Below are 24,501 nucleotides of genomic sequence, written 5' to 3'. Positions count from 1 at the left end.
TGTTCACACTCTACTGTATTTCTAGGCCTACAGTTCTGAAGTTGGTTATGTGAAATGCCATATTTGTATTCTACCCCCAAAATAATAATTAAAAATGGCTAATATAACATTAGCTGGGGAAAAAAATCACGTAAAGACATGCTACTTTTAAATTATTTTTAGATTCATAAGTAAAATCATTAAAACAACCCCATATCAATTTTTTAAGTATAGGGGAAATTATCATTGTGAATATTATACAAACTGAATAGCAATCTTTAATATAAAATCAACTGGGGGTGAAATGGATTTATTGCATAGAGGTACAAGAATATTTCAAGAGCACAAAGCTTTAATGATGGTAAAGATATTTTAGAGTTTCTTATTTCTGAGTATACACATACAGTATCAATTTTTTACACTATACAAAAGTACAATAGGCAGCTATTCATTTCTTAATGAAAAGAATGACAAGATTACATCATAAGTGAAAATTATAACTTCAAATTTAAACTTTGTTTCTACTTGCTTTTGTTCAAAGATCCATACTGTTAATCAGAACATGCAATAAAACTGTACTGAGTTTTCTGAATACATCCCAAGTACCTATTATTTTGAAATGCTCTCTCAAAGACTTAGCCAACTACACTTTAGTCTTGACTCAGAACAATGTAATTTTTTTCAACAGTGGCAAAAATTATGCTTAATTATGTTAAAACGTGATATTGGATAAAACCTAAAATAAGTTATTTTAAGGTCTCAAAAACAAGGATACTAACATAAGATTTAACCTGAGAAAAATGACTGAGTTTTGATTCTATTCAAAAAAATCATATGGGGTTGATCTCTTACAATAACATCACAACATCTCACAAAAGAAATTTGACTCAAAAGAAGAGCCAGTGGTAGGACTGTTATGAAAAGAAAATGTAAGATTGTATGTGTGGGGTATATAGAGAAATGGGAGATAAGTCAATCTCTTCAAAAGATGTGGGGCAGGGGGACACAAGGGGAAAAAAGTAACTTTGCATCAATCTTCTTATACTACTATTGTCTGAGATAGAGAAGAGGAGGAATAAGCCCTCTTAAAAGGGATGGCAAGACTGGTGGACAGCTGTCTGTTAAAATATAACAAGAATCTAATATTAATTTTACCCTTTGCTATGCATAGTGTGATGTAAAGAAAGCTACTATTCTTGCCATACCTAGGAAGAAGCCAATCTATACTAAACCACATGCTGTGTTGTGCATCACTTTATGAATTGCAGAGTCAACTCTTTAACCAGTGAGTCTGAGAAAGAATGAAAGCAGTGAAAAGTGCTGCTTCTGCCACTTATGCTATTCATTTGTATCTCTAGAGAAAGTATAACTTCTTAATAAAATGTAAAAGTTAGCAAAAGGAACAGCAGGAGAACACGTGGATTTGAAAATGACTTACTTCCTCTGAATAGTGATCTGAAGGAAGAGGTGGGTAGTCACACTGTTCTATCTTCTTACACAGAGAATACAAATTCATTTTGTCTCCGTAGAAGGGACTCTGCAATGCAGCCATCTGTGAAATGCCCCAACAAAACTCATAAGGTAAGATGGTAATTCAAAAGTATGTTTAATCAAACAGATTAAAAGCAGTGATGGAAAACTGTAATATGGACTCTTAGTATATTGACTGTCCTGAGAACTGCTTAAATTTCAAATCTTAACTTATTTTCAATTTAAGTAACTGCAGATATAATTCTCTTTTTCCCCAAAATTAAATTTTGCTAGACATTTTCTCATCTGACAAAAATTAAATTTTGTAGTTAGCACCTAGCAATTTTTAGAAAAGGAAAATAGCTAACATTTTAAAGTTCCTCTCTGGTAAATATAATGACTCAACAATATCATACAACCTATCGATAACTAGACTACTATAGTACATTTGAAGCATATGTTCAAATCATAATAAAGTTACAGTAAAAATTTAATTCAACCAAAAGATGATTAAGTTTTAAGACGAAGAAGAAATTAATTTTTACATGAGATAAGAAAGGTCACCCTAGATGAAAAATGAGTCCATACAAAAACACACATACAGTCTTAAAAATGTGTTATTTACAAAAGCAAAACAAGAAACACAGTTTGAAATAATTTCCAAATCTCTCCCATTTCTCTCAGTAATAGCTAAAAACAAAACAAAACAAACAAACAAAAAAAAACCACCAACAGTATATGGAAACTCAATTTAGAGGCACAGTGGAAATACCAGTGCCCACTACAGAAAAGACAAGTATTCTCTTCAGAAGAAATCTACTCAAAGAATGCCAAACTTTAAAGAAGACACTATTGAATATAACATTTATTTTAAGACCATGTTCTAACTTGACATTTAAAGTGCAAACAAGTACTCAAGTAAGTAGGATTACAAACTAAAATTCAATTTAAAATGTTCCTATCCTGTTCAAAACCTTCTAAATCTTTGAACCGCAGCAGCATGAATGCAACACAGAGTGCCATGCTGCCCCAAAGTCAGTCACCCTTTTCTACATGTGCTAATAAGTTTGATTTTGGAAGGACAATGTGTACATTCCCCAGACAGGCAGAGTGTGTGTGAAACACGCTAGTCCACGCTGCGCTACTCAGTGAGCTTCAGCAGGGACAGGACAAGCTGAAAATGGCTCTCATCTGTCTTGTGGTCCTCCAGAATTGGTTTTAACTCCTTCAGAACCTCAGTATGAAGGGTAGCTAGGTTGGTCATAAAACATGAAATAAATGAAGAAATATTTCCTCTAACAGGTGTTCCCTGAACTTAATTCTTTATGTAATGATGAATACTTTCATATTAATTTAAGAAAATAGGAAGCTATCAAGATGTCCTAAAACGTGGAACATTGAACTCAAGAAGAATTTTCTCAAAGCTAAACTACACTAGCAGTCATAACTTTTAGTTTATGTGATGGCATGCCTTACCATAAAATAAAACACTAAAAATGCCTTCTAACAGTAAAACAGAGGTAAAAATTAAGGAATCTGAATGTATGTAAAAATGTTAAGTAAAATGTATATACAGTCATTATCATATGCTAGGAGTTCATTATGGTACTTTTGTCTGAATACTGCAGTGTTAAAAAAAAAAAAGTCTGAATGTCCCCTAAGGAGTTAAAACAGGAATACTATATTTTCATGCATCTCCTGCTTTGACAGATGAAAAATGTCAACTGTCCTGTTTTTATTTTCAAGCTTTTGCACTATTCATCTGGTTCATTAGTGCATCTCGATGCTGCCCCTGACAGCTGCTCGCCCTCTCCTCCCAGCAGCTGAATTTTTCAGGCTAATTTGATCCTCCACACTGAGACGATCGCTAGAATGATTGACTTGCTCCCTGACCTCCAGGGTCTGACTTTCCTGATTAGTATTCTGGGGGTGTCTGAGGGACGAAAGCCCACTGTCTGTCTTCGGGGCTGGTGGCAGCTCTCTTTTTTTTTGAACTGTAAGCCACCAACCTACAACCCTGTAAGGATGCAATTGCTGCGCTGAACAATAAAGGAAATGTGTAAAACCTACTTTTCCATGTAAAGGTCCGTGTAGCAAAAGCACAGCATCTTGATTTTAATTAGTAAAGTCTACTTTGTTGCATATCAATTAAAACTGCACAGCTAGCTTTTTTGAGGTTTCAGGAATATTTGAAAGTCTAATTTTTTGAGTTTAAGGTACATTTTTTAAAAAAAGGCTTCCTAGCTTTAAATTGTTAACAGTCAATCCTTAGTGAGATCTGGTATAAAATGTTACCAACATGATGCTTTATTCACTGATTGTTTTTAAAAATTCAATTTCTGGATAATGTTAATGAAAGTCACATCAAAACATATCTGAAAAGGAGGTACAATGTAAAGGTCAATTCGATCTTTACTAAAATGCCACAACTCTAAATTATTTTTATTTGGAGAAAATATAAAAGTAATACAAAATACAAAAATAAAATTAACACAATAAATACTTCAAACTCTAAATGGTATATACAATATATAACACATAGATGGGAGGAGGTAGAGAAGACTTGGTTGTCTTAAGGATATCATGCTTTCATTTTGATGAGCGTTTTAATTAGAGCATGCACTAAAAATGGGTCAGTGCCTCAGAAAAACCAAGGCAAAGTATGAAAGGTCTATTTCAATTCTGAAGAGGAGGGGGTTGGCTGAACTTAAAACATTATAAGAAACTTCCAGGAAACCATTATTAAAGTTCTATTAAGCTTTTTTATTTTAAGTTTTGTAAAAAAAAAAATGGCATTTAACCTTCTAAGTCAACATCTAACTGAAACATACTTGTAGAATTAGTTGGTTTAAACATTATAGAGCAATGCTATTTAAGATAAAAATATTGGATGATATCATACTATTGTTTTAAAGTAGGACAAGTTATCTAAATATTATACTGAATAATTTACTAAGCTACATATTCTTCTAATAATTGGCTTTAAAAATTAAACCAGTCTGTTAAACTAAATACCAAAGTCATCTAAAAATTGCTATAATTTATCAAGTTTCTTAAAGTAGTATATTTTATTTCTATCCTGTTTCAGAGTTATTTTTCACTAGAGCAAATTTTAAATATTACCGTGCTTCTAAGGATATTTAAAATAGTTTTATTTAAACACTATTAAGATATCTTTAAAGTAATCTTTAACAGAAGCAAAACCAAAATTAATAAACTTTTTAGGTGCCTAAAAACAAAGAGCTCAAATTCTAATTTTTAATCCCCATGATAAAGATAAAATACACAGTTCTGTTTTGTGTTTTGAGCCCAATTTGAAATGCCCATTTTAAAGCTATGTCAAAGTCCTGGTTGGACAATTTTGAAATTATCATATCCATATATTATTCTAAGTTAGCTTTACATGAAATAGAATACAACAGACTAAGGAAATCATTTTTAGAAAACTCAGCATTAAAGTCCATATGGCTAACAGTTTTTTTCTCTTTTGTATTTAAATTATAAAAGTAAATCCATGTATGAGTCATTTTTTCATTATATTTTATTAGAAATAAAGAAATAGGATAATTTCCCATTTATCTTTCTCATTAAATATTTTAATTAAGAAAATTCATATGTTTAAAATAAAATTATATTATTTTTTTGATATATTTTTTTAAAATATCATTTGCAGTATAATATAAATGTTTTCAACTTGTTTTCTCTTCCAATTTCAAATGTTTGTCTATATTTGTTTAGGTGACTGCTTCCTATATTTTAAGAAGTCTTTTAATAATTCTATCATATATTAGATGGAAGAAAGAACTGAAAAAACAGTTCAAGTGTTTTTACTAATAAAAAATATCAATTAAAATATCTAAAATGCACTGCCTGTACACTCTACCCACTTACTATAATTAAAGTCAAATTTAACTATAAGTAAATAAATATCAGTAACAGTTAAAACTAATGTGATTTAGAAAAAGTATATCTATATTGAATGCTCAAGTATAAAATCCATAAGGGGCAAAAATATACAGGAAGTTTATCATTTTAATAAGTAAAGCCCTTTATGAAAGACTCAAGTTTTCAGAGGTATTTGTGTATATTTTCAACATACTTTGAAAGTAGGAGTTCAAAATTAGAGTGAAGAATAGTAAATTTCATTCTTATTGCTGTTTATTAAATTGTTTCTTGATGATTAAATAGCTAAATGGCAGGTATTATCTGTAAATAAAATATTAAACAAGTATCCTATTATAAGAGACTTGCATAAAGTAAAAGCACATCAATATATCAAACTTATTGGATTTATTAGGGTTACCTCATATAGCAGACAGCCAAGAGACCAGATGTCAGATTTGAAGTTGTATCCATTTTCATGTATCCTTTCTGGAGACATGTAGTAAGGTGTACCCACTGGGGGAGAAATGTCCACAAAAACAAGTAAGTATTTTAAAATAAAGAGGAAGATATATTTAAAGCATATGCATTAATTCACTAACTATATAATGACTCTAAAACTATGATCTAAAGAAACTTAGACCATTGTTTTGTTGAGATTTCTCCTAGCTAAATACTTATTTTTCCTCTTTTCCTACTCAACCCAGAAAGGAAATACCATGTGAAAAACTATAGCATATAAAACACATATGTTTTTTGGGGTGGCAGTTATTTCAATTTACTTGCTTTTGATTGGTCTAGGCTTAACTCTGGTGAATAAAACTCTAAAAATGGAGTAAACAAATGCTGAATAAGGAAACTCAGATTCATTTCATCTTGACTTATTTTTTCATTGAATACACATTTGATTTGCACATCTGGAATAGTCAATAGCAATTTAAAGCTATTTTAAAGTGATTTAATTTATTAAATTAAAAATAGCAAAATATACTAAATAAACTAACAAGGGTTACAAAAATAAATCCTGTTTCTTATTTTTTACCAAAAGACATATTGTATAATCTAGTTAGTCTTAGCTCTGATGAAAAACTTGGCTAGAGGACAACTCATTTAAATAGTCTGTGCCTCAGTTGCTCCATTTTAGGAAGCTGAATATTTATACTTTAAAATGATAAATGATGACATACGTGAAGCTCTCCAAAGTCTTTGGAGGAAAACATGAGAAAATATTTTTATTATGACTCATTTTAAAAGTAAGATACTATAGTTGAATAGTTTTGCTGATTGAATTCTTCATGTCTCTTTCCTTTGGTTTATTTTAATACTTGGTAAACATCAGTACTTAAACCAAAGGAATATATATCATTAGGTCTCCAAAGTCAATCACTGAAGTAATTTCCAAAGTAAATATTTTAAAGCACAAACTGAGATGGCAATTATCTCACCCTCGTTGGCCTAAGGGTTTGCCAGAAGAAGATCTCAGGGTGAGAACATTTGTGAGACCTACTTGCTTGGGGCAAAATCTACTTAGATGTTTGGCATACTTGGCTACTTATTCAAAGTAGGATATTTTTCTTTTCTTTTAGTTTTTAAGAGCATTTTTTGGTATTTACTACAAATCCTAATGAGAATCTGAACCTCAACACTGCAAAGGAATTCTTCATCAGGGTAGAAAGGGAGAGAGTCTGACCAACCATCAAATACTCTTCTAGGGAACCCCAAAGATTAGCGTTCAATTTTTTTTCCAAAAGGAACAACAAAAAATTTAGGCCTAATAGTTACAAGGTAACTGTACTATTCTGGATATTTTAAAGTGCTTACAATTATTATAAACATTTACTGGAATCTACTTTTACTAATAATGTCAAGTCAAGAAATCCCATTCTTTATATTAATGAACAAGGGATGGTTATTTTTAACATAAAAAAAGGATAAAGAGATGTGCAGACAGAAAAAGGAGATGTGATTTTTAATATTTTAAGAATACCTTAAAAAGAGAATCATCATTAAATTTACTATTTTTATGACATACAGGATATGTTGTTTGGAGTTGTAAGATGCCAATTTAAAGAATGACAGAAAGCAAACTTGTAATAGCTTGATTTAAAATACTTTTCAACCTTATATTATCCTAAGAAATTAAGAGGTATCATATCTTGTGATTTCTTAACATGTTTTATTTGTATTTCACATGAACTATAGCATTTAGTCTTCAAATTGACTTTCCTCTTCCATTTAAAGCAAGGTGGAACAGGTTTAATAGTAAACTGGCTCCGAACAGGTTACTTGTTTCAAGACATAAAGCTAGTAACTGGCAGTGAGTAATGTGCCAGAAAGAGGCTTCACAGAATCCACAGGGGGCAGCTGAAAACACTGAGGTTTGAAGGTTCATAGTTTACCAAAAGCAAAGGTAATTTTAACCAGTAGCTCTGGGAAACCTGCTGATACATTAGGGGTTTGATATGAGTGTGAAAGATTGATGATAGGGAAAAAGAAGAACAAATGCTAGCATTTTACAGAGTTTAGCCTTAGTATAGCACCTTAACTGCAATACAAACTGAACCCTCCAATGACCCAGAAGTGAAGAAGCAGAGAAAAAATGATTAGGAATTTTGCCTAGCTAAACTAAAAACAAAAACAAAACTCTATCTCCCATGAAGAGAACTCTGATGATGTTTCAAAAACTTACAAAACACCTTTACTCTGCTACTGTGAACATCAATACGGGTCTCTTTTACATATTAAAATCATAAGTTATCTTCTTGCTCACTATATTTGGAATACATTTGCAAAATGGTATTAATGAAGAAATCTGCTTAATACTAAGAATGCTAATTCTATAAATTCATCTTTATTGAAATAAGTATGCGGTTGGGGAGGAAGCTTGGATTTGTGGGCAAGGATGGGATTAAACAGAAACAATGGAAGGAAGAATGGAGATGAATTCAATCTAAAGGTTTCACTCTTCTGCCATTTCATTCCCTTTAATATTATACAACCATACTCTAGGAGTTCTAGACTATGGAGCTATGGCCAACTGGCACTGCAGAAAAGTAGTCCATTACCATAGTTCTGATATTTAACTTCTTCAAGCAGTATCTAACTGAATAAGAAAAGAGAGAGTGTGCTGGCTAATATGAAGAGAAATGAGAGCAGTCATGCATATATGTGCTGCTTAAGCAGGAAGGAAACTGGCCCCCAAATCCACTGTCATCTAGTTATACCTTTGTTTGGCTATTATAGGAATTTGCAGTTGATGGAAAACTGGGATTCCCTGTTAGGCTACTAGCAAATTCTTTTGTCCCTTCAACCAGTAATACAGGTAGCAGTGTGCAAAGATCTAGAAACAAAGTATATGCCCATCAAGGGAAAGAGAAAGGGAGGGAAGGAGGGAGAGAAAGAGGAAAGAAAGATAATTTATTAAACAACTACATGCTAGGCACTTTGCCAAGCATTTTACAAATGTTATCTCATTTGATCCTCAAAACTCTGAGAGGTATTATCACCACTTTTAGTTGAGAAAACTGAGGCAGAAATTAAGTGACTTGCCCTGACTTTGTCCCATCTGGCTGCCTCCTGAGAATCTAGAGCAAAAGACTGACTCTGAGATCTTTGGGAAGATAATCTATTTAACAGCAAAGTAAACCTTGGGGCAGAGCTAAACTGGTTGGTGATTACAGGGTGAATGAAGCATGTAAGATATACTCTTCTATAACCTGTCAGGTTTCAGGTCATCTTTACTATCAAGTAGGAGTTACTCAGGTACATTGGGGTGTCCACTCTCACTTCCCCTTTATACCTTCTGGTCAGAAATGGATAATCAAATCAGTATTACATCCCCATTGCTTCTGTGATAGGCCTGATAATCAACTTTCCTATTCAGAATCTCTATCTTTATTGTCCCTAACACCTAGTAGAATGCAGCCTAGCACTGAGAAAATAATAGCCATGCAATAAATGTTTGTTGAGTTGAATTGAATCTACATATCGAGACTAAAACAAAGAATAAAATGTTGATTGTAAGAATAAAACAAACACTGAGCTTTTACAAAATGTTTGTCATGATCTCTTAAGCTAAGTGAGTTGAAAGTGCTTGTAATTTCCAAGGCAATGTGTAGGAAAGAAAAGTAACCTGGAGTCACTTAGTAACTCTAATAGGCTGCTATTCTTAAAGGCTCTACCTATTTTCATATTCTTCCTTAGTAAAGGCAACAGTGATATAATGGAGATGGATATTTGTCAAATAAGATGTTTTAAGTCTTTTATTTTAGAATACATTTTCAATTCCTTATATCATTGAGGTCAACTATTGCTAAAGATCAGTGAATAGCAAATAGTGATTCTTTCTCTCAGATCATGCCTGGAAGGACTTGAAGTATACAGTTTTGAACTCTCTGGGACCATGTGTCATGTTCCCTCTGGTCATTTTCCATCTTGCTGCTGTTTCTCCACATGTGTAATTCATCTCAGCCTTGTAGTCCACCCCACCCCCACTTTCGGTCCTTTGCCCAGGGTTCAAAAGTAATCAAATCAGCCCTGCCTTTACCCCTGCTTGTTCAAAGCCTATCCCAGTGACTTCCCAGACAAAATGCCCTTATTTGGCCACTACTATTCTATAACTGTGATTTTCCTCAATTAAATGTAAGTTCCTTGAGGGAAGGGATTGTCTCTTTTTTGTATTTGTATCTCCATTGCTTGGCATAGTGCTTAGTGGAATAAGTGCTTAATCCATAAATTTTACTTATTTATTCTTTTATAATTGAGAACTTAAGAAACTTTCTAAATATTACATAGCTAGTCTATAAGCATAAGGGTACATACAATTCAATGGAATAAGCTTAATAAATTTACTATAGGTCTATTATACATTATATGTCACATATTATACATATAATACATAGAAAATAACATAATGAATGTAAACATTCTAATATAATATATGGTATGATATGGACTATCTGTTTTTATTAAGATGTCCAAAAATGCATATTTGCAATAATGCTTTCAAGTAAGATTTACACGAGGTAAAATCTTGTTCCTAAGGTTAAAAATACACTGCACAATTACACAAGTTGAGAGAAGATGGAAAGGCAAAAATAAATCAGAAGTGGTGAACCAGGCACAGTGGGGGTTGATAACAGTGTTGACAGCAAACATATGCTGCCTTTTGAGGCCAAAAAACATACTGAACTATGATGGGGTATAAGCCAAAGGAACATCTATGGAGTAGGAGAAAGGTGCTAGTGGAAGGTGTGGGGAAAACAAGCATGTGACCACAGGTGGCACCTGGCACAGAAAATGAAGCTGTTTGATGTCTGCTTCAAGAACAATAATTTTTCAAGCTGAAATCAGATAATATATCACACTTGGAAATAGTGTGGGGACCACGAATTGTACACTCAAGAGGATGCAGTGTGAAAATTCAGATATCTATTTTTCAAATGATGCTCATGCATGTGCTCTATTGGCAATGTCACAAACTCAGACCAATATAAGAAAAAAACACATGTCTGCCAATTGTGTTGTCTATCATAGTGAAGGGCTCTTCTCACTATCATCACTAATATTTCATTTTCAAAATTAAAAAGAATTTAGAGCAATTAGGATAATTTTCTCACAAATATTTTCCAAGAATGTATATAATCTGTTAATAGCAAATGATCCTAATCCATTTTTAAAAAGCATGTTTGGTATCCAATCAATCAATAAGCATTTATTAAGTACATATTTTATCCTATGCACTGTGTTAATTAAGTTAGCTATTTGTTGAGTACTTGCAATGTGCTCAGTACTTACTGAGTGCTGGGGATACAGTGAAAGGCAAAAATAGTCTCTGCCCTCAAGGAGATTATGTTCTAATAGGGACTAAAACGTAAATAATAAGGAATTTGCAAAATATATACAGAGTCCATGGAAGCAATCTGAGAGAGGAAGACATTAGAAGGTTGGATGAACCAGGAAAAGCCTCCTGAAGAAGACAGGATTTGAAATGAGTAGTGAGTCCCTAGTCCCCTCATCATTTCACTGCCAAGCCTTAGCCTTGGATCACTCCCAGTATCTACTGCTTTTGGTACTACATTCCTGCTATTGAATGAAGATGGAGAAAATCATGTAACCATTCTTACTGGGTCCCACTACATATTTATGTTACACAACCTTAATTGTGCCTCACTGCTGCTAGGCAATCCTATTATAACTCCCTCATTAACTCACTATTAACTCACAAAGACTATTCCAAACATTTTCATCCATCTTTAGGCCTACCTTGGTTCCCCCATCACCCCTCAACTTTAGCTGAGCACCCTGACTCATATTTTACAGGAAAAATTAGAATGTTTTATACCGAGTCAAAATCTGCCTCTTGTAACTTCCAACCAATGGTCTTAGTTCTGGTGCTATACATTTATAGATAATATATCACACTTGGAAATAGTGTGGAGACCACAAACTGAATACTCAAGAGAATGCACTATGAAAATCCAGATGTCTATTTTTGAATGATGCTTATGCATGTGCTCTATCAGCATGACAGTCCTCTAAATCTGAAGGACAACTATTATGTTTCCACCTAGATTTTTCCCCGTCTAAACACTGAGTTCCTTGACATATGACTTATCATCTTGGTCACTCTCGTCTGCATATGCTTTTTGTCAAGATCCTATGTAACCAGACAACATACTTTTATGATGCAACAAAAATTAAATTCAATTTTATAGAAATATTTTGTGCCAGTAATACTAATGGCTTATAACAACAAGATCATGGTTAATTAACGTGTTCCTAGGTGGCGCAGTGGATAAAGCACCGGACCTGGATTCAGGAGGACCTGAGTTCAAATCCAACCTCAGACACTTGATACTTACTAGCTGGGTGACCCTGGGCAAGTCACTTAACCCCCACTGCCCCTCAAAAAAAATGCAGTTATAGGGAAGGTGGATCTACTTAATGTCTTTGGATTAAAAAAAAAGTATAGGAACAATTCCCGAAAGCCAAATCTTAGTAAAAGTTTTGGCTTGTTTGGTAAATTGGATCCTAACTGGAGATGGTGACTAAATCAAGGAGAGCTGAGCTGAGTCTCCCTCTCCTGGATGTTTTTGCTTTAGAGACAGAAAGAGAGCAAAACCTTAGGAAATACATTCATGTGGTACAAAAGCGTCCAATGGGAGACATTGCTGAGAAGAGACTGACTGCAATATATGGCAATTTTTCCTCCAGAGAATAAAAGGAAGTGGACAGAAACTGTACTTTTGCTCCTGTTGGTATTAATTGCAGCCTTTCTCTGCTTCACAAACTTTAATCATTTTGTGGAAATCTCTTTGTAATAACTTCTTCATTGAATAGCATTTTAATGTTATCAGGTGACCTCAGACAATAAAGGTTTCATTCCGTGATTTGTACATCCAAGGTAAGGGATGCTACATAGTTAGAGGTGGTGAGAGGTACAGGCAAGTTAGCTGAACTGGCAGAAACGTACCAAAGGACTGAAACCTAATCAGTAGGACTAATCCAGAGCTTTAAGAGCAGAAGACCAGGTAGCTAGCTGGCTCAGTGAATGGAGTCTAGACCTGGAGTCAGGAAGATCTGAGTTCAAATCCAGCCTCAGACACTTAGTAGCTATGTGACCTTGGGCAAGTCATTTAACTCTGCTTGCTTTAGTTTTCTCATCTGCAGAATGAGCTGGAGAAGGCAATGACAAACTATTGCCAAGAAAACCTCAAACAGGGTCATGAAGAGTTGGGCATGACTGAAATATCTGAACAACAAAAAGAAAGAAATTTAGAGTTCTATACCAAAGGTAGAACTTATCTAACAGGGCTAGAGATCAACCCCTTAAGAAATTAGAGACCATTTAGTTGACTAAGAAGTGGACAAGAGGTCAGGGACCATTCTCCAAGTGGACCCAACAACAAGAGGTCTTTCAAAGGTTGACCTAGGGGAAAATAAGCCTATTATCATTTAAGTATGAATATATCAGTTAGGTGTTCAATACAAATTAAGAAGGAATAGAACTTTACTGTATTTTATACAAACCAGGTCACTTGAAGTTCCCTGAACACACCTTGCCTTTGTTCCTGTTGTTTCATTCTTTATAATGTTGTTCTCTTCTAACTCTACCCATGTTTCAAAGCCCAAATCAGAGGCACTTCATGAAAGATTCTCCAAATCTACTCCCCACCAGAAATGATCTTTACCTTCTCTCAGAACACATTATGCTTCTCATCAAACATGGAGATGACATAAAGCTGAGAAGCTGGATGGCAGACTCAGCATCCAAAAGGATCTTGTTAGGATAAAGCACTGAGGTGAATCTAATAAAATAAAATTCAGCAGCAATAAATGTATATGGGCTTGCAATTAGATATGGATAATAGTTATTCTGAAAAAAGAGGTTTTAGTGGACTGCAAGAAAAATATGAGTTAGAAATACAATACGGCAGTCAAAAATAATTTGATCTTGGGATATATTAAGAGACATAGATTCCATGAAAGGTCACATGACACAGTCGAGATATAACATAGTTAAGAGGACATGGCACTTGGAATCAGGAAGACTTGGGCTCAAAGTCCACCTATGAAATCTGCTTTGCAACCCTGAGCAAATCACTTAACCTCCCAATGCCTCAGTTTCCTCATATGAAAAGTAAGGGTGCTAGATGTATTAATGGCCCTTTATGAATGCCCCTTCTAGCTCTAGATCCATGATCTAAAGAGGATCTTGCTATCCTTTGCCTTCATCAACCCTCACGTGGACACTGTATTCCGTTCTGGGTTGCCCGAGTTTAAGAAGGCTATTGATAAGCTGGGGAGTTTAAGATAAGGGCAAGCAGGATGGTGAAGGGCTTTGAGGCTATTATGACATATGTGGATTGATTCTCAAGGCATTTTTATAGTTGTTGTTCGGTCATTTCAGTTCAACTCTTTGTGACCCCAGTTGGAGTTTTCTTGGCAAAGATGCTAGAGTGGCTGGCTATTTCCTTCTGCAGCTACAGGCATGTTGAGCCTGTAGAAAAGAACACTCAGGGAGGGCATAATACCGGTTTTCAAGTCTTTGGAGGTCATGTGGAAGAGGGAATAGGCTTATGCTGTTTGGCTCCAGAAGACAACAACAGAAGTTGCAAAAAGGCAAATTTGGAGATGATGCCATGAAAAAGTTCCTAATAAATGTAGCTCTACAAAAGTGGAGCTGCCTCAAAGGGAGGTATCCTTGGAGGTATCAAAATAAAGTACAGCTAGGGTTCCTATGTGATTAGGATGGACTAGATGACTGATGAAGTCTCTTCCAACTTCCAGATGCTACGGTTCTGATGGCGCTTGCCACATAGGAATATAGATTTAGATTCTGCCATATAGTCATTTCTGCAACATTTTTTTGCCCCCTGTCCTAACTAATCATAGATTTCTTAAGAGCAGGAACGTCATTTGTATTTCTATTTATTTATTTGTATATTTATTATTTATTCATATATCCCCACCCCAAGCAGCTACTTTGTATATGTATTAGGCACTCAATACTTGTTGGGAAAAAATGAGTAAAAGCAATCAACTGAACAAAGAGAATGGCAAAATACTGTATTTTTAAAAAATCAACTGCACAATCAAAGGATAAAAGAAATATTTGGAAAAAATGCTTGGGGTTTTCAGTTAGGCTTAATATGAATACCTCCAGACACCTTCCCTTTACCAATAATACTAGATGGAAGTCTAGATGGTACGCCTTCATTTTGGGGGATGGTACAAAGCTTAAAGGGATAACTAATATTCTAAATGATAGACTCGAGATCAAAAATAAAATCTTGACAGGCTAGAAAAATTAGTCAAGTTAAGTAAGGTGAAAGTTAATTGGGAGAAGTTAAACTTTATAAGTATAGGATGGGGAGAAGTGATTAAAGAAGATATGGGAGTTTTAGTGGATTGAAAATTCATACATCCCAATAACGTGACATGGCAGACAACAGAGGAGGTGATATAACTGGTGCTACATCAAGAAAGGCCTAGTGTCCAGAGTAAGGACGTTAACCATACTCTACCTAGTTAGGTCATATCTAAAGTACTCTGTTTAAAGTACTCTGGGTACCACATATTAGGAAAGATATAGAGAAACTGGAATTTATCTAAAAGAAGGAGATGAGAATGAGGAAATTTCTTAAGAACATGCAAAAAGAGGACACAACTGAAAGGACTGGGATTTTTATCTTAGAGAACACTGCATAACAGCAGTCACCAGGTTTTATGTTATATAGAATTCAATTCAACAAATATTTATTAAATGCCTACTGTATATAAGGTATTGTGCTTTTAGAAAAGAGGTTAGATTTGTTTTGCTTAGCCCCAGGACTCAGAACTAGGAACAATAAAGGGGCATTAAGGAAAAACAAATTTGGACTAAGTAAAAACTCCCTAAAAATAATTAGAGGTATCCCAAAGAAGAATACAAGTCTTGGGAAGAAATGAGTTTCCTCTTCTGGGAGATTGTCATTAGAGAGAATAATTTCAGACTTCAAGATTATGAAGGGTAGCATAGTTTTGGGTAATAGTGAGACCTAAAGTATAGCCAGCACCACCCCTGTGGGCACCCTGCCTTAGAATGAAGATAAAGGACAAGAAAGTTGAGGAGGCTGATGAACCACGAGGTCAAAATGTTTGAAGGAATATCAATATGAATATACTTAAGTCTTTAAGGATAATAGTAGAAGTTAGGGAAGTAATGAGGACTATGAGCTAGATGCTGAACATTTTGAAAAAGGAAGATAGTAGAGTGATCTGAAGGTCAGGGGAAAAAAACTACAACTGGGATTTGGTCAGGGTAATATAGACAGACAGAAGGAACTTCAAAGAAGAAATTTATGAACAACGGTGGTAGACAAAATATTTAGAAGTGACAGGGTAGGACACAAGGAATATGCACTTCACTTGTCATCTTTTGCATTTTTAGGGAGAAGGAGGGATGAGAAAAGGAGTAATCAGAAGCACAACTGGTGGCTAGGGCAAGGATAGCTCCCAGAACAAGTCTAGCTGCTATGAGTACAAGATGATGATAATAATAATAGCTGACATGTCTTTAGTACTTCAAAGTTTGCCAAATGTGAGAGAAATCGATCTAAGATGAAGGAGAGTTTGGTAAAAAGAGAGTAGGGCTTCTAGAGAGCACAATGGACGGGGAAAGCAATAAGTAGTATTCTATTCTACTAAATGGATTATTCCTTGACTATAGGGATAAGGACTGAATCTGTGACTTCACTCTGTAATGATGATGATGATAGCTAACATTAACGCATCACTTACTATGAGTGAGTTTAGTTTTGAATATGTTGAACTTGAAATGTCTAAGAGACACTGCTACTTTTCCCCAGTGCCTACTTGATTCTGCCACCTCCATACAACAGAGGAACAGGAGTTACCAAAGAATTGAACATATAATACAAAGTGAAACTCTTTTGACAAAGTCCCTAAAGATTGAATGGCAATTCTCCTTCTATAGAAATTCAAAGAAAACGAAAAGGTTTTGCATGCATCATCATCAATCAGATAGGCCAATCTCTAAAACTGGCAAAAAGTACTGATTTATGTTTTTAGGATAATAATTCACACTGAAAGAGTGTTTTATATTTTAAGTATAGCATCAAATAAAATTATAAATATAATAAATTTGTTAAAATCTTATTTCTTTTTTTAGTATTACATTTGGGATTAAATTACTACCTACATTGCTTAAGATCAAAGAAATAAAGACAATTTAGCTTCTGGACAGACCCTGTTTATTGTTAATTTGATCTGAATTCAATTCACAGTCTACAAAAGCATAGTAAGAATCTCAAGTAATTTGCTCATGGCATAAAGAAATGATATATTTTTTCTTGATGACAAATTAGAATTTGCTAAAGTAATAAATATGCATTTTCTTTGACTAAATCTGAACATGTAGCAAAATATAATGAAATGTGTACTTGTCATATCTTCTGGGGAAAAAAGACTGCCATAAAGGAAACCATTTTTCAAAAGAAACCCCCCAAAACACTTTACCTTAAGAGGTTTAGAGATCTGCTTTAAAAAGTGACATATAATATATATATATATATATATATATATATATATGACAGTAATGCAGTATAATGATAGTATCACAATAAAAATAACTTAGAGCCAGCATAAAATAATGCTACAATTTCTAATCTTATGTTTCCAAATTCTGTAAAATGGACCAAATAATTACAATAGTATAGTTTTTCACATGTTTATCCAAACTATTATTTCTCTTGATAATTTCATTCAGGATTTTTGCTGAATTCAACTAGCTAAAAGATTTTAAGTGTGTCTTATAATTTGGTGTTCAATTATTTTGCTTTTATCAAAAAGCTTAATTTCCAATTATCCTGTGAACACATTCATGCTAAACCTTCAGTTATTGTAAGGACAAGGGAAAAGCAAAGATAACGACTGACTTATATTGTCTCTTCTTGAATGTATTTTGGTTTTTTTCCAAATAATATTTCTAGAATAAGAGAGGTTTGTTCATGGTCACACAGGTAGGCAGGGTTTAAACTCTTGTCTTCCTGGCTTTCTAAGACTAGCACTACAACCACTTAACTTTTCTAGATTGATTTATTCTCATCTAGAAAATGATAGATAATAGACGGAGGGCTAGACTTGGGAATCAGAAGACGAGTCTGAATCGTGCCTCTGATATTTATTATTGTGTGAACTTTATTCACTTAATTCTCTGATCCTCAGTTTCCTTAGCTATAAAATGAGGGAGCTGGACTCAGTGACCGCTAAGGTTCTCCCTTCCAGCTCAATCTATGAATGGATGATTTCTAAAGTCTTCTCCAGCTTTAAATTCATGACAGTCATTTGCCACTTTTTTTATCATTATTATTATTATTTTTTAGGCAATTGGGGTTAAGTGACTTGCCCAGGGTCACACAGCTAGTACATGTTAAGTGTCTGAGGTCAAATTTGAACTCAGGTCTCCTTGAATCCAGGGCCGGTGCTCTATCCACTGCGCCACCTAGCTGCCCCATTTGGCACTTTTTAAATCTAGATTTGGTGGCAGAAAACCAGTTTCTGAATCCCAGTTGTCACTTACTACCTAGAGCAAGTAACACTCCTTCCACAGGCCTTTTCTTCACCTAAAGTGGTCTATGCTAGAAAGGTCTCTAAGGTTCTGGCAAGCTCTAAAGCCTGTGACTCCCTTGGCTTCTTTTCCTTACCTCCAACATCCACAGACCTCCCATTGAGAACAGGCCCTTTAAAACAGCCCACTCAGAGGTTTTACTAGTGAATTTATCTGATAACTTGCAAGCAGTCATTTGCCAAAGAGGCTGGTGTGGTCATTTTTAGGGTCAAGAGCAGCAGATGCTGCTTTCATGCCCTAGTAATTTATTTGTCCTGCTTCTCTGACTGTTTTAACAGTGGTCTGTTTACTCAGTGTCACTATATCACAGCCACCCATCTGGATTCTCCAAATTCCCAGATCTGCCTAGATCAACAAAACTTTCCTTAACTCTAAATGAAGGATGCTTTCTTCTGGACTTCTGATGGACTGGTTTTCCAAGTCACATCTTTTTGTAATCATTCTTCATTATTGTTCCAGGATGTTTCAGACCACCATGGGGAGCAGGCATCGTCCAGTCTCAGGACTGTCTGATTAAATGCACGTAAAATCCCAACCTGCCCACTCAGAGGTTTCCAGTTTATCAGTTGGTCATGTTTACTTTCAGTCTACCATCTCCAAAGAACAATAGCAACCATGCTTCCAGTAACAGCTCACATTTCTCTAGTACTTAAGGTTTACAAAGCACCTTTTTTCCTTCAAAAAAGCCCTTTGGGGGAGGCAGTGCAAGCATCATGATGCCCATTTCATAGATGGACGAATTTAGATCTATGGAGGGAGACTTGACTCAGGTCACACACAACTAGGAAGTTTTGGACCCAGGCCTCAAAACTAAGACTTCTGACTCCAATTCCAATCTCTCTACTATACATCTTGTCTCTAGGGACACATATAAGTAAGTTTCCACAATTCAAAGATTAGGAAAATAGGATCACAGATTCAGAGCCAGAAGGGTCCTTAGAGGCCAATGAGTCCAACTTCTTCATTTTACAGATGAGGACACTGAGGCCCAGAGAGATTAAGTGATTTGCCCAAGGTCACAAGATCACAGAGCCAGAAAGAGCTGGAAAGGACCTTATCTAGACCTTCTATCATCAAGTGCTGGAAACGACCTCACAACTGTTTAATTAAAGTCCCTCATTTTACAGATGAGAAAACAGATCCCTGGGAGGTCTAGCAACTTGCCCAAGAGCACACAACTAATAAGAATCAAAGAAAGGTTTTGAACACAGGCCTTGGATTCCAGAGTCTATGTTCTTCTCATTGTACCATGCTGCTGCCTCTGTGGATCTATTGTTCAGGGAAGAGTCAGGCACTGCAGGCTAGTTGTTCTGCTGTGAAAGCTCTCTGCACATCCAAACATAACTCTGGTTTGATGTTCAGGGTACCTCAGTGGGGTTTAAACCAAGGACTGCAGATTTCTTCTCTTCTGCCTTTCTCCTGCTTCTCCCCCCTTTTCCATTTTGACCACCATTTAGGTTAGGTTACCTGATGCCTAATAGTCTAGCTTTTTTGGAATGTTTGGGAATCTTATTTTCTCAGAAAGGATCACGTGAGTATTTATTTTGGAATATTGAAAAAGTATGAAGGGGCAGCTAGGTGGCACAGTGGATAGAGCGCCAGCCCTGGAGTCAGGAGTACTTGAGTTCAAATCTGGCCTCAGACACTTAACACTTGCTAGCTGTGTGACTCTGGGCAAGTCACTTAACCCCAATTGCCTCACCAAAAAAAAAAAAAAGTATGAAATGGCATAATGATACTTTAACAGAACCCCAATTTCTCTGGTATGAATACTATTGTCCTTGATGTATACTGACTGGAAGGACTATTACTCAGGTACAGGTCTGACCAAAAGACTATGGAAAGTACTTCCACTGCTGATATTCTCTGACAAGTCCAAAGAGGAAATTTACTTCGGCTGTTGGGTACCTGAGAGATAAACTTGATCATCCTTCTCTTTTTACAGTCAAGGAAACTGAGGCCTGGAGAAGGGAAATGATTTGCCCAGTCACCTACTTACTAATAAGTGCCAGAGCCAGGATTCAAACCCACATTCTCCACCTCTACATTCAACCCTCTTTTCACAGTATCATGTTTTGCCATCCCCATATGACAAAGAGAAAATGAAGTTGAGAAGCTTATTTGGCAGATATGAGGAAAATCTAGAGAAGGAACATAAAGTTCCTAAGAGGTAATTCTTAATAGGTACAGCTGTCTCCAAATACCTGAAGAGCTGTCATGGGAAAGAGGCATCAGACTTGTTCGGCTTGGCTCCAGAGGGGAGAACTAGGAGCAATGGGTAGAAGTTACACAGAGGAAGATTTAGGCTTGATATAAGGAGAAATCTGCTAACAATTAGTGCTAGCTAAAGCATCATGATAGTGAGTTCCTCTTTTTGGAGGTAGTCAAGCAAATGCTGTCTACATGTCAGGCACCGTGAAGAAGGGATTCTTTTTCTGATACAGACAGACCATATAGACTCTGAGGAGCTTTCCAACTCTAAAATGCTTTGATTTTGGAGATCACCAGGTGTCCATATTAACAAATCGTATTTGGTGGTCTTAATGAAAATGACCAACTAAATTCAATTTTTGTTCATTCAACAAACAAACCAAACAATTATGAAAGGCTTTCTACATGCTGGGAGACACTCTACTGTGCAGTGATCTTCAGAGATGAGTCATTCCTCTAACACATTGAAAACCTATTCACACACACACACACACACACACACACCCATCCTATGAGGCTACTGTCCAGGTCTTCTCATCAACTACCATATCAGGCAAGTCAGTCTAGTTGAAGCAGTAAGGAACCCTGGGGTGAGGTAGTAAGTAGAAAGTACCTGATGGGTCAAACACCTTCCTATAAAGCCCTCTCAGAAGCTGCTGGAGTGCAGGATCTTGAGGCTAACAGCCCTAGTAGTAGCAGTGTCCCCTTCTTTCTCCCTCCCCATTTCTGATCTCTCACTCTGCTTACAATCCAGAGGCTGAATTCATCAGAAAGAGAAGTTTGTGGAAAAGAAGCCAACAATCCTCCCAACCAACAATACCAAATGTCACCTAAATGATACTTGTGAGCCAGGAAAGCCCAAATATGCCCCAGACCACTGGCTCCACTTCTAGCCCAAAGTCCTCAATACTGTCAAATAGTTCAACATTTGAAACAGCTATAATTTTAGTGATTCCTTCTATATCCAAACTCTTGCCAAGGCTTGTGGATTTAACTTTAGAAACATCTTTCAAATAGTCTTTCTTCTCTCCTTTCACAGTGCCACCTCTCTAGTGCAGTTCCTCATCACCTTAATCCTGGACTTTTGCAATAGCCTGCTGGAAAGGGTGCCTGACTCAGTTTTCTCCTCCAATCCATCCTCCATTCAGCCACTAAAGTGATTTTTCCCAAAGTACAGATCTGATCATATCCTTCCCCTATTAAATAAACTCCAGTGGCTTCCTATAGCCTTCAAAAGCAAATATAAAATGCTCTGCTTGGCATTCAAAGCCCTTCATAACCTAGCCCCCTCCTATTTTTCCAGTTGTCTTACATCTTTCTCCTTGCCACAGACTCTCTGATCCAGTGACACTGGCTTCCTGACTTCCACGAACAAGACTCTCCTCTCAGCTCTAGGCATTTTCTCTGGATTGTTTCTCTGGCTTAGAATGCTCTCCCTCCCCATCTCTGCCAACTGGCTTGCCTGGCTTTTTTCAAGTCTCAACTAAAATCCCATCTTCAATAGGAAGGTTTCCCCAACATCTCTTAATCCTAGTGCCTTCTCTCTCTCAATTATTCCCTGTCCATCTTCTATATAAAGTTTTTCTACGTATTTGTTTGCTTGTTGCCGTCCCCGTTAAATTGTGAGCTCTACAAGGAAAGGCCTCTTTTTATATCTTCAGTGCTTAGCACATTACCTGGCACATAATAGGTGTTGAATAAATCTTTACTGACTGACAAAGGAAATCATATTAAAGATGAATTAAAACTTATGTTGCAGCACTCCAAGACGCACTGGGCCTTCCTATGTGACTTGCAACTGAAATCTCTCCTATATAGGGTTGTCTTCACCCCATCCCCCAATTAGCATATGAGCTCCTTCAAATCAGAGACTGTCTTCCTTTTTTTTTTTTCTATTTGCATTCTCAGTACTTAGTACAGTGCTTTATACATTGTCATGTTTTTTCATTGATTCATTGAGGACGACTCAACATACTAAGGGCTTTCCTTGAGTACTCTTCACATCATTAAGATACGAACGGAGTGTGTGGGCTGTTTACTGATTATTCCTAACTCCAGATATGTGACCAACCCATGTTCTTTTTTTAAAAAAAATTATTAATTTAAGTTTTCAACCAACCCATGTTCTTTATCAAACTTTTCTTTGATGCCATCCCTTACATAATTTCCAATGTGAAATCACTTATTTATAATATTATAGTTGGCTCATTCCTGCAGTGAAATCTCTCTTCATTGTCCTTTGGAAAATTCTTAATTTTTATCAAACCATTTACTTGGAGATGAATTCTGTGGCCATAATCAATCTTTGGCCCATTCGTCAAACAAAGTAAAATTACAAATGGCCTTCAGTGCTGTGTGGTCTCTCATCTGCACCAGAAATGACAGTGTCAGAGTGGCAAAAAAGAGAGCAGTGGTTGCAAATGAAATAATTCCTACCTTCAAGGGGCTTATATTCTACTAGTGATAGAACAGATTTTCCACGGGACAGTATGAACAAAAGCTTTTCTTGAAATTTCAAGTAATGTAAACAAATGTGACTATAAAAGTCCTAGTTCCAAAGAACTCTTGTTATAGAGAGTATTAAGAAAAAGCAAGGTCAACAATACTATGTCACAAAATGACTGTCATGACCTTCCCAGGCACAGTCTTGTTCTGTTTTATATTCTGTTCTTTTTTGTTTGTTTGTTTGTTTTGGGGGGGTGTGTGGCAATGAGGATTAAGTGACTTACCCAAGTTTATATAGCTAGTACTTGTCAGGGGTCTGAGGCCGGATTTGAACTCAGGTCCTCCTGAATTCAGGGTCAGTACTTTATCCACTATGCCACCCAGCTGCCCCTTATATTCTGTTCTTGATCACATCTTATTAACAACTGAATGGTGAGAGCAAAGTAGTCTATAGATAAGTATTTATGCAATATGCTCCTAATATGCATATGCACTATTTATTTATGATGTATATTTTCTTAATCACATTGTCTTAAAACTCATAAATTTATTTTTGTTTGTTTGTTTGTTTTGGGGGTTTTTTTGCAGGCAATGAGGGTTAAGTGACTTGCCCAGGGTCACACAGCTAGTAAGTGTCAAGTGTCTGAGGCCAGATTTGAACTCAGATCTTTCTGAATTCAGGGCCAGTGCTTTATCCACTGCACTACCTAGCTGCCCCCCATAAATTTATTAATATAACAAATTCCTGTTTTGTTTTTAACCACAATCTGCTAAAAGGAATAAATAAATCAGGTGTATACAAAAAGCAAAAGAATCACCTCAATCCTAAATATAATCTATTATTTGGGGAAAAGAAAGTCAAAGAGACTTTGGTGTCATGTTAATTATGTAGTTATATAATTAGCCTTCAAAATTCAATGAAAAGTTAATGCATGGACAAAAACCTCAATTAAAATATTTTCAGAACATTTGTAGAGTTGAACAAATATTTATCTTTACATTCTTAGTCCCTATTATTGTTCCTGATACACAGTAAATGCTTAATAAATGCTTATTCCATGACTAACTTAAGTACAAAGACTTCTTAACAATTACAGGTATTAAAAAGTGGAACGAGATGTCTCAGGAGGCAATGGTTTGTCCCTCATTGGAAATCTTTTAGTGAAGACTGAATGACCACCACTTGAGTATAAGAGAGGGGATTTCAATCATGTAAGGGTTGTGCTATAGACAAACTCTGAGGCTCCTTTCATACCTGGAGTTCTGGGATAACATGTTTGGTGATAGAATTTTGGCTTTTTATTACTCCACCAGGAATTAATTTTTGTACTCTTAACAAAACTAAATCTATCAAGAATATTTCCTGAGGAAATATATAAGTA

The 24,501-nt window shown here is 35.6% G+C and overlaps 1 protein-coding gene across 1 annotated transcript in view; it reads right to left on the bottom strand.

The window, feature by feature from the left end:
• The window catches only part of NEK7 (NIMA related kinase 7), a 180,834-nt gene that overhangs the window by 18,316 nt on the left and 138,017 nt on the right, over positions 1 to 24,501 (bottom strand). Inside the window, 2 exon segments of the mRNA XM_043962734.1 lie at positions 1,418 to 1,531; positions 5,753 to 5,847. Of these exon segments, the coding sequence (XP_043818669.1) occupies positions 1,418 to 1,531; positions 5,753 to 5,847 (209 nt within the window).

This window comes from Dromiciops gliroides, chromosome 4 (genome assembly GCF_019393635.1).
Source record: "Dromiciops gliroides isolate mDroGli1 chromosome 4, mDroGli1.pri, whole genome shotgun sequence".
In the NCBI taxonomy this organism is placed as follows: domain Eukaryota; kingdom Metazoa; phylum Chordata; class Mammalia; order Microbiotheria; family Microbiotheriidae; genus Dromiciops; species Dromiciops gliroides.
This window is presented reverse-complemented; position numbering and strand designations above follow the sequence as displayed.